The sequence below is a fragment of the Sceloporus occidentalis genome, unplaced genomic scaffold, assembly GCF_023333645.1.
Source record: "Sceloporus occidentalis isolate IW3139 unplaced genomic scaffold, rSceOcc1.0.p SCAF_68, whole genome shotgun sequence".
In the NCBI taxonomy this organism is placed as follows: Eukaryota; Metazoa; Chordata; class Lepidosauria; order Squamata; family Phrynosomatidae; genus Sceloporus; species Sceloporus occidentalis.
Genome location: NW_028317048.1, coordinates 4335146 through 4346930, shown reverse-complemented (window position 1 = coordinate 4346930; position 11785 = coordinate 4335146). Strand labels below are relative to the sequence as shown.

At 37.8% G+C, this 11785-nt stretch overlaps 1 protein-coding gene across 1 annotated transcript; it reads right to left on the bottom strand.

The window, feature by feature from the left end:
* Window positions 1–238: 238 nt before the first annotated feature.
* Window positions 239–10432, bottom strand: SOAT2 (sterol O-acyltransferase 2). Its single transcript, XM_089493964.1, has 15 exons — window positions 10378–10432; window positions 9564–9616; window positions 9006–9127; window positions 8060–8119; window positions 6743–6850; window positions 6013–6295; window positions 5672–5738; window positions 3487–3571; window positions 2770–2815; window positions 2385–2514; window positions 1615–1712; window positions 1394–1492; window positions 975–1110; window positions 670–815; window positions 239–289 (listed from the first exon to the last, which is right to left on the bottom strand). The coding sequence occupies exons 1-15, from the start codon at window positions 10430–10432 to the stop codon at window positions 239–241; spliced, it is 1539 nt and encodes a 512-aa protein (XP_089350090.1).
* Window positions 10433–11785: the final 1353 nt, after the last annotated feature.

Below are 11785 nucleotides of genomic sequence, written 5' to 3'. Positions count from 1 at the left end.
ATACTTCATTGCATATAAATGAATGGTCATTGCAGGAATGAAGTAAATGCAAGGCCATGGCTTGAACATTTTGATTAGTTTTAGAAGTCAGACATCATGCAGAAAAAGAGCACTATCTCCCTGTCTGTGGGATCAAGTGTTAAGTTGTAAGTAGGTTGCTGTAGCCTCTTCTTTCCATAGCAGATGATGTAGCATTGGAGGGCTTCACAAGATCCTAAAGCAGTCTACAATTTCTAAGCTATAAGCGACAGGTCCATGAACGAGGAGTTATCATCCCCCAGAATGTTTTCTGTGAAGAGAAATATCAATGAGAAAACAGTTCATGTACCATGAAGTCCTGACATAATCATTGGTCAACATCAAAATTATCAACTCACATATGTGCTACAAGTTAATGGACCATTTTAAATCTATGGGACAGTTCAACTCATGTGATGTCATATCCCAGCAATATGTCTTTTAAGAACATGCAACACCGGGCAGCCCCAAGGCACAGTCCTCCATAGTGGAGAGGCAGTGATTTCCATTTTAAACGACCCATTGAGCAGGGACCCTACAGGGAGCTCTTGTTATGTGGCCACCTCATGCTTATGCTGCCACCTCTCTGGACCTGCTGCCCTAGGCTAGAATACTTCTCAATTTATTATATCAGGAGTTTTGTGTAAGTACCTCAGTGAGTGGACAGTGTATCTGGGCATACCACTCCTGGCAGTATAGGCACAGCTGAATACCCTGGCCTATGAACAGGAACGTCCAAACCATCACATTCCAAACTGGGCTTGTTCGCTTATCGTTCATCATGAAGTTAAAGAGCACTGTGTAAGAGACAGAAGACAATAAAACTTCAAATGTATTGCAAAAAAAGACAGATTCAAGTGACAATTTGATTTTTGCACTGACAATCTGCTGTAGTTCTAATACTTATACAGTGGTACAAAACCAGAACTCAATAGCTAATTCTGCAAATGTCTTACCTCCAAAGATGGCAAACAGACAAAACATGACCGGGTAGAAGTATCCTAATGACAGTGTTAATACATATTCATGTACTAAAGCAGAGATGAGGAACACAGCCAACATCACCCCAGCCCGGAATCGCTGGTTACACAGCTAGAAATAAGAGAACATCTTGTTTAAAAAGACAGCAGAGCAGGAAAACACTGATTAACATTAGTATAGCTTCATCTAAATCTGTAAGTGATGGCAAGACAATAAGAGGTTTGTGATATATTTGTATAACCAGCAGATAGAAAAATCACTGGACTATTGATATACTTGAACAAAGGGACAACTTTTGGGGAAAAGGAGATAACTGAAACCTGTAATAGCAAAATAAATAAAAACATGCCCATAGACTTTTTGGTTATGGAATTTGACAGCCCAAACTCCTCACCCTTAGGAGGTCACGATAGACATAATAATACAACCAGTCATGGACCACCACGTTCCACGTACGGTAATAATTTGAAAATGATGTTGAGTTCCACCAGTCCTAGGTAAAATATAATGGTTTTAGTAAGTATTGTATAAACGTATTTTTGACTCTAAACCAAGTACACACTAATGTGGTGAAGGGAAAAAAAAAACCAGAATAAAAAACAAATGTCAGATCACCTTGTAGAACATACGATCTGCAAAACGAAGCATCTCTGCAAAGGCGTTCAGCCAGCAATGCAAGAAGGCAAAGAACGTGATCAGGAGAACAAACGTGCCTGAGAAACACAGAAATTAGCATGGTCAGGATCTTAAAAAGCTTTCAAATAAGAAGCACTCCAGACTGTGCCAGAAGAGCATTTGTGCTTACTCAAGTTAACTTAAAATGTTGGTCTGTAAACAATAGTAACAAGGACCGAAAACTACTATAAAACACAGCAACACTAAAAAAAAGGTTATTAAAGGCATCACAATATATATCACTTAAAGGGCCCACTGACCTAATATCTATACACTTTAAGTCAAGGTCTGGGATACTTGACTAGACCAGTGGTCTTCAAACTTACATTTAATGAGAGCTGCATATGATTAATGAGTGAAAAGCTAGAACATAAATGTAATGGGGAAAGTGGTATTGTTGTGATTAAATTTAAAACTTTTATCCACTTGTTGCTTTGCCTAGACTTTACTTTTATCATCATTTTATTTTGAGGGTTAGCTGTGCCAGAATTAATACACCGACTATCTCCTAATTGCGCAAGATACATTCAGTAGTAGAGTTACCAGTAGATTAGGACTAGACCATGTATCCTCAAACAGACCCATACAGGTAGCAACATAACAATAAGCAAGGTAGGTTTTAGTGAGCAATAGGAGATTTAGCAGATTAATTGCCTACTTGGCACGTATTATATTCTTGTAGAATCAGACAGTTTGGAATGACTTGTTACCAGGGAGAGTAGCATGGAAGATGGACAGCACCAAGGTCCTAGTCCTGAATGGCTGCTTGCTCATATTAGTGAAAACTGGAATGCACAGTGTGACCAGAATGAAGTATCCAAAGAACAGACATCCTAGAAACTGGCAAGATAAAAAAAAAGAAACTAGCCAACAGTCCTCAAATACTACATAATACAGGAAAAGAGTTTACTAAAAACGCAACTTTAGACTGGAATAACAGATTTACTTAATTTATAGATTAAACCTAAAAAGTGAAATATCCTCAGAGGTAAAACAAAAACTAGTGATAAAAATGATGTATAAATTTAACCACTAAACACCTTTTACACGCAAAATATGGTTACGTACAAAAGAACAGATTTCAACATTTCATACCTGAGAAAAGTTCTTACCCACATATTTCCATCTAATATATGGGGTTCTAAATAGAAACAAGGAACCACAATTACTCTCTCAGCATATGGAATATGAAGAATGGATTTGCATAGACATATGTTGCAGGTGCTATGTATGTAGGTGTAGTAAATGGTGAATATTAAAATGAATCTGTATTTGTTTCCATTTCCTGCATTTTGCAGTTACTTGCACTACATAAACCTATGATGTTTGCAGATAAGCAATGTATATGTATTATGTGTATGACCACTTGTTTGAAATAGGTTTTTTTTGTCTATATAGTCAGGCAATTTGTTTTTGGGATTGTTTTTATTTTGTGCGTGTTGATGTCACAGTATTATGAAGTAATATTTTTGAGCACATGGTCACTTTAACATCTGCAGAATATTTATGATTCACATATTACTATGGAAACTGTTCTTCTGACATCACTTCCTATTTGGTGTTTGATGCCATTTTTGCGTTCCTCTTCAGGGTGTTTATGACTTATCTATATATAAATATATATCTAGAATAAAACATGTTTGTGCAAAATAAATTACACTCTGGCTCTTGCCATTTTAATTCAGGGCACCATAACAATTAGGAGTTCTATGATCTCCCATTATATAATCAGCTGTGTTGAAGTCTGAAGCTTCTTGCATGTCTACTACTTTGCCATGAGTTATGTGCCATAATATCTTAGAGATATTTTACCTCGGATAGCTGTCTCTGTAAATCAGAGTTGGGCAGAAGAGAAAATAGAGATAACTAGAAAGCTTTGGAAGCTGGTCCTCCTTCCCTGTGAAATGAGATAGAAAATAGCGTATTTGTTAAAGAAGCTACAGCTCTGTACCCGCCCTTAATGGTGGCACAGATGCCCCACATTCACACTGTCTCTCAGATGTTCATCACATTTGTTTACAGTTGTGTGAAAACAGATGAAGGGAAGCAATAGAAACAAAGATGTGTTTTATGATAGCAGCACAAGCACCTTTAAGATTGTCAATTAAAAGGTGTTTAAAGATGAAGATGGTATATCATTTTAGTTTATGGCTTATGAAATGTTTATTTTTTCCTTTTGATGCCAATACATAACTTGAACTACAGCAAGTGAGGGCCTCAGTATCTCTGTAGACCAAGATGTTCCTCAACATTATGAGTATTGGGGCACCTGCATCTTACAAACAACAAGCCGATACTAATTACATCTAAAATAGAGTTAATTTTATTTATTATCAGAGGAAAGGTGTTTACCCTTTACATCACTGGCCTATTTATGTGCAAAACATTTTATGAGTTTATAATCGCATAATTGAGTTATGACTCATACACATGGGATGACACATTAAGAAATTCAGGCATTAATATCCTCAACTGCATAGATAGGGAGGCCTAAAATGTTTTGTTATGCTTCTAGATAAAAGCTGCACTTTATGCAAATGGATGGTCGTTCTGGGGTAAATTCTCTTATTGGACGCATTAAATGGGTTAGTGTTGGAAAACAGTTTCCTTTGAATTGTCTGTATTTCTACCTACCATTAAATAAATTCCATGCCCTGTGTCCTGTTTAAATATATGGTAATTCAGACTGAATCATAAGTGTGCCTTTTAAGTATATTGTAAACTATTTATAAAGTAGTAACAGGAAATAGAGGACCTAAATGTCAAGATAAGTATAGTTAAAGACGCTGTATGTGCTGCTTAAAGCCCGGCGGGAGGGTAGTCCTTCAAGCAATGGTCCCCAGAGGTTTTACCCCAAAGAGTGTTTTTCCTTTCCTGAGTGCTGAAGACTGGCTATTTTTATGTCCAGATGTAGCCCTTATTGTGGTTGTCTTCATAGCATTATAAACAAAAAAACCCATACAATAGCCTGGCCCATAGACTCCCTATGCCAAAAATATGTTATATAATGATTTGACAACTATTCACATATATTCAGGGTTTTTTTTTTATTATAATATGTTGTCTGAAACATTATTTAAAAACAGTAGGATGGTGGGTGCAAGTGTGAAACGGGGCATTTTATGTAGGCTAAGTAGTGATAGGGCAGCTATTTTTGTATGGGGTCAATTAACAGCGTTAGGAAACCAGTAATTCAGAAAGCAGTAAAGAATATTGAATATCAAGAGAAAAGACCAGGGTAAAAGAAACAGCAAGACACAAAACACAGTTTAGTTTCTGCTTCTCTTTGCAGTATATATACTCACAGTATGTACATCTGGCTAACTGTAGCCCAGTGGTAGCCAACCTATTCTACTGAACAAGCTACGTCTCCCCTAGACTTCCTGGGTTCAGTCATGAGTGAGTGGTGTTCTCTCCGAGGGTTAACAGGAGTTGAACCTGAGATTCCCAACTTAAGTTTTTAAGGCCTGAAGTGGCCATCACCCCAAGCACTCAAATATACAGAACTTTTCTTTGCTAGTGTTTTTGATGGGATCAGTTTAGCCAGTATACTCCCACCATCTGTAGCTCCATCATTTACTACAGGTCACATCAACATCATTCAAATCACACATTTATTTTAGTAGGGCATGGCCATATTACAACAGGGTATTGATGCATTGCTTCCTAGGTAAAGGGATTCTGGGTAGCAATTTGCCTGACAAAACTAGATAATTTGTTATGGCTTCTGGTCAGTTTAGAAGCTTGTTCAACATGGGCAGTTTTCTCCTGCAAGAAAGGTAAAGCTGGTCCAGTTTAATTCATGCCTGAATTGGGGAATTGGAGACTTTGAATACATTTAATTGATTTAAATATGCATTATATGGGGCAACAAAGAGAGGATCACTGGAGTTATATATTCATATTGAAGTCCGTGTCGAAACCACATCTCTCCTGCAAACTCTTCTTTTAGTGAATAAACCCAACTGACTTCCATAAACATTTCTCCAAGACTTACTTTCCTTTAAAATGATGGATGGAACAGTCTCTCTTAGAAAGGAATAAGTCTTCATCAGGAATCTAACCTAAATATAGAAGGCAAAATTAACTTTAGATATCTCCTAATCCACCTTTATACTTGATTTTTAAAATAATCTAGGACTACAACAACCCAAAAATGATGTCTCTTATATGTCAATATTCCCCATCCATTTACAAAGAACATTATTATAGCGCCATCATATTCCGTGGAGCTGACACCCTTTGTAAACGTATAAAATACAAGTCTATAAAGAAGTGAGACTGCCAAGTAGAACAGCTTTTATGTTGCATGTTAAAACTCAAAACCTTTTAACCTACCTGCTCTAGGATGACTATGAAGCTTGATGCAGGAGGCAGTTTGTAATGAACCACAATGTATACGGGAAGAACACCCAAAATGCAGATCTGGCATACAATAAAAATGCTGGCGACTGAAGCAGACAGAATGAATGGGTGCTTTGATTTGGGATAAGAAGATCCCCAGAAATGCAGTGTTATGTAGGGGATCCAAAGAGTATAGATGAAGAGGACAATCCATGAAAATACCACGGTTTTAAGTTGTCCAAAGGTGAAAAACAACAAATCAAATTCCAAAACCAATCTGAAATGTGGAAATGCAATAAAGAGAAGATTAAGTAGCATAAGACATATAAACATAAATTATAGTAGTTGTACAAGATGATATGAAGTTACACACAGCTCTGTCTCGGTCTTAATATAAAACGGTTTTAAATGTGTGCTATAGCATTACAAATGCAGAGGGATGGCCCATTATGGGACACTGAACCAGCACATATGTTGATTTTTTGTAAACTACAATCAATCCTATCAAGCAAGACCTGTCCAGAGGTGCCATGAAATAATTTATTGGGGGTATTCATTAAATTGTGGATCTGCAGGTAAGCAGCACATTCAGACTCACCGGCCTCCCTGTTCATTTTTACGGGAAAATCTGCTGTTAGAAGGCAAAGGTGGCCATGCAAACCCTTATATTGAATAGTGATGAAATATATGTACCTCTGATATCAGCTGCAACAGTTTCTCTTACCTTCCTTGGTCAACAAAATCGACAGCCACAGTGCTGATGAAAAAAACACACAGTGCTGCCGCAAACATATGATATATTGTGCGAAAGTGCTCCACTTCCATCAGTTCACTGGAGAAAGGACAAGAGAGTGAGCGTAATACAGAAAGTGATATCTGCTAAAAGGTATACTGCAGCCTTCTTATACACAAATATATACAGCTCAACCTCCCCTAAATTAAATTTTTTGGCATTAAAATGCATAAGCGTATTCCATAGAATCCCTCGCCATACATTTTGCAAGAGTTCTTGAGTATTATATGCGATTCATGTTGATGAGGCCTGGGTGTGAAATAATGCTGAATAAGCTATGGTAGGGCAAGATTTTCAAGGTCAAAAATGTATAAATGCACATTTGCATCAACTATTCACATACATGTAAAGGAGAATTGTATTCTAGAAGCAGTTTGGATTGAACTAGCAGCTGTAATGCAAAAGTAATTTTTTTGCACATTTAATTTCACTTGATCTGATGAATAAGTACATTCGCCTGTATGTCTATTACCTTGTCATGCATATTTTAGTGCGTGGTACTGAGAGCAGAACCCAGGTTTAAAAATTAAGTTGTGTCAAAATAAATTAAATATTATTATTATAGAAATGTCACCCTTGTCAATATCACAAGATGTTACACAGGCTTTGATTAGAAGAGGAACTGAAAAGATGAGCTCCAGTGTTAGCAGCAAAAATAAAAAAAGCAAGTAAATCAATAATAAAAGTAAAAATAGACATGAACCAAAAAACTTTTGCCCTGCATAGAACACTCTTATTCTTGTTTGGTTAAAAGAGGGTCTGGAGTTTCTATCCTTTTCCCATTTAATGCTTTGTTATTTCTAAACTGGATCATGACTGTATAGGTCAAAGTTGGGTGGCGATTGATGAATTTTTTCATGTTTTTGTTGTGAATTTTAAAAAAAGGGAATAGTTTGTTGACCAAACTACCGTAGTTGCTTAATTATAAGTTGCCCCCCCCCCAACTTTGGATCTAAAATATAAGATGACCCTACACTGGGGGGGGGATCTAAAACCACTGTAAAATATGTTACTTAATCATTACAACACCCAACAAACAGATTGTCTGCAAAGTATAACATCAAAACATTGCATTGTAAGAGAAAACCAACAGTATTTTTTTCTATTTTTTATTAATGGCTGAAATGATAGTCATCATCCTCCTAATCTCCTTTGTTTTTACCTGAGAATCATAGGTTATATAGTCCAAAAAGATTTGCCCCTATTTGAACCAGGATGATGAGGATACATAGTAAATGTGCCACTTACTCTAGCAGGGAGGCTCGGTGCAGAAATATTTTCTTTTTATCAGATCCAGAACCCTGGTCCCTAGAATACAAACAACAGATTTATATACGCAACTACGGCTTACGCGCAATATTGGCTCAAACGCAAATGTTTGTTTAGCATTACAATTCTTATCTCCACAGACTGCAATAAAACAACAAAGGGCTTTAAATAGAGCTGGGTGCCATCCATGAATGCAGTTTAGCATTCAAGATGAAAACACCAATGGCAATGAAAACAAGATTTTTGGTTGAAAAAATAATAATCATAAAATCACATAATTTAGAAGTAATAGAGGCAATGTTTCAGCAAGAAATTCACTATTCTATTGACAAATATGGTTCAAAAATGCGTTAGGAGTGGAGGAAAAAAAACAACCCAATTAACTAAATGCTTAAGACAAACAGCAAATGCACTTCTAAGCCAAAGCCAATCTTTGAGCAGGGCTAGTCACGGAGGAATTGTGGCTACTTTGTTTTACATCACAAAGGAGGCAACGAGTGGACAAAGCCTAATACATCTTCATCCACTCAGATCATAAGGCATTACCTGGAAAAGCAGCAATCATCTGCAGGCAAAGAATGGCCATTGAACATGCTGGGCAAATACCCGGTGGGTCGGTGCCCAACAATGTCTCCTTCCTAATGTGTAGCCTCATGGCTGGGATTTATCACCCACTGGCATTAAAGTGCCAGGGCCACTTTTACCTCTCTAGTCCAGTAGTGATTTACTGAGATACCTGGAGCCTTCAGGGAAAACCCAACGTGTAACTAGGTATATAAACCATGAATCGCCGGTCTATGTACAATGTAGCAGCCTGGTAGCCTGGTTTGTCAGTGGCCCTGGAGGTGAACAGCCCTGCTGTATTGTATTTTCACCATACCAGTTACTATATACATTGCCTAATTCATCCCAGCCTGGGCTGTACCTTTTGTGGGGTAGCGAGGTGGCATTCTCTTTCTTGTAGGACCGCACAGCTTCTGCCACAGCCTTATCAAGGAGGATTTTTAGGTGAGAGCTCATGTTCTCTACCAGCTCCGCCTTCACAACCTTAAACGACAGGAATAATAGAGCCATTTATTTTAAAATCAGTTCTCACGTGCTTTTTCTTTATATAAATGAAGTGACTTGGATACCAATCCTCACGGGGATATGTTGGGTGTAACTATCCATTCATTTATATGTATAACCGCTCCATTAGAGCATAATTTACTTGCATCGCCCACCCCGATTCAATGCCAGAGCTAGCCGATCAATTCTATAAAAATAATTTATTTGTACCTCCAGAATTGCATATTCAGAGAAAATGTAGATTGAATGCAGGCAATGTGGTTTTCAGGAGAAGCCTCGTTCTACAAGTAAACTAGTCACTAATCACAGGGGAATTAAAGTTTATTTTCCTGTGAATGCCATTACTACCATATCAAGACGGGTGAAAACAAAAATGGCTCTTAATTGAAGTAGAAATGAGTTGGTAGATCCCTACCTCCATGTGCTTGTTCCATTCTACAACACTGTTAAGGTGATCAGGTGCTGTACCTAGGAGCAAAGAGAACAGAATTAAATAAAATGCAACTTAAAAGTGTCCTACTGTGGATCATAAGATGACCACGTCAAGAAAAGGCACCAAGTTGCCTACATGTCTAATACGCCTCTCAAAAAAAATCAGACAGGGCAACTGACAACACAATTGCCATTATTTAAAAAGAACCATGTTTAGTCGATCTCTAAATCTGGTTTGTGGCATTCCAGTTACCATTAGGCTGCCAATCTCAAAGCTCCCAGCCAGCTACAGCCTAATTACACCTAGCTGTATTACAAACACGTGGACAGAATCATTTCTATAGGCAGTTGTATAATTAACACACTAATAATATCCGCCACCTTAACTGGGGACACGTATTGCAAATCTATAGTACAGCGTTGCGTTGCCCGGGTTAAAGGGGTTGCTCCAGTTAAAGCTCACTGGGGTCGGACCTTCACAATGTATTGTGGAATAAACCGGGTTTACAGATCACATACAAAGTATAATGTGAAGTGGAACACAACCATCAGTACATCAACAGCATCCGTATATACAGGCATTATAGGTACAGTCACCTAAAACTCCAAACACGCCGATACACCTGAATGTACCATACTGTAATAATGCAGCACAACACCATTAATCAAGCATACATAGAACCAAGAAAACATAAAAGGATCAGTACTGGCAAAAGAAACCCCAGAAAAGGCCACAGACTAGTTCCATGTTAAAGGTGGCGTCTTTATCTCTGTAATTTACAAATAAGTCTTATTACCATTTTCTCCTTTGCCGTTTTGGTCTTTCGAGGCTTTGCCTTTTCTTTGCCTCATCGTGTCTCCTGCAGGATCGTCGGTAGGTGTCATAGTGTTTCACCGCCCTGATTGAGCACAGGTATACTCCAGAAACAAGAGGCCAAAGTCCTGGAAACTCAGTTTTCCATTGACCTCATTTTTTTTTTTTCTACTCCTTCCCACCTTGTCTCCCACTAACACTAAGAATACTCAACGTCTGTTACACGGCGGCTTCAACCCTTGTCCTACGGTACGTGTCTCCGCATTCATTGGGAAGGACGCTTTTCTCTCCCCCCTTCCTTCCCTCTGAAGCCTATGTAACCTTTGAAATTATAAGGAACTTTGATCCAATTACCCAAATCATCTGATAGCAAACAAATCCCAAATGATATGCATGTCAACGGAGATTGTTACTCTATATCTTATCTGCTCATTATGGATACTCAGCTGTCTTAGTCTGTTCTTATTTTACTTCAACTATATAAATATACGGAACCTTTTTAAAGAATCAATTATTTTATCCATATGAATATTTTATAATATATTATATATGTATATGATATAAAATATATTATTATTGATATATATATATATATATAAATATATTATGAGAAAGTTATCTGAGGTTCTCTGGATCTACATGATTATTCCTTATCACTATCCTATTGTAAGTTGTGATCTGTTCAGGCAAGGTAGGAGAGAAGAAGGGAAAGAACTTCAGGACAGTTTTGTTTTCTTTGCACAAATTACTTCATTAGTAGCTCCATGTGTTTGATTGCCTTCCCTGTGTTTAATCCGGGACCCAATCAAATTCAGTAACATTATATGAACATGAAATGTCATAGTAAAACCTTAAAAAAACTGACATTGCTGCTAGAATGAAGGCGTCCTTTTGAAATGGATGTGTTTCCAAGGATGGGAGGCTATGTTGTCATTTGAAGTACATTTAAGGTATGTGGACCTTCTTGATTGATCCCTGGAACTGATTTAATGTAAAGGTTTCGTCATTTGTTTCTGCGCTCCATGGGATGGACGTTTTAGCTGCACTTCGTACGTTTATCTCGTGTGAAAGAACGTGGTGTTCGGCGTCGATGGGGAGTTTCGGTTATCTGCTGCGCTTTGGCTAAAATGATTTTTTTTTTTTTTCTGATGGAATAATTTGGATGAACTTTTCGGCTTCGTTATGTGCTATGAAGGGTTAACTCCACAGAACTTCTCATACATGAAGATCTCAGTTGGTTCGGCACAACGTATGGGAAAAAGTGCGCGTGCAGGTTTCTGGTGGTGGTGGTGGATCATCTATTTGTTCTGAAGGGCTAACAATGGCATGTTTGACCAGCAGGGAGGGCTGACCCTGCATAATGTATAGTTCAATTGGTGAGGAAACTTGAG

What these genes read in the sequence shown, in the direction of transcription:
- SOAT2 (XM_089493964.1), bottom strand. Translation starts at nt 10,432, where the DNA reads ATGAGGCAAAGAAAAGGCAAAGCCTCGAAAGACCAAAACGGCAAAGGA. An exon ending in GATTTTGTTGACCAAGGAAG is followed by an intron (nt 6,296 to 6,742) that starts GTAAGAGAAACT and finishes TCCACATTTCAG; the next exon opens with ATTGGTTTTGGAATTTGATT. An exon ending in ATCCATCATTTTAAAGGAAA is followed by an intron (nt 3,572 to 5,671) that starts GTAAGTCTTGGA and finishes CTCATTTCACAG; the next exon opens with GGAAGGAGGACCAGCTTCCA.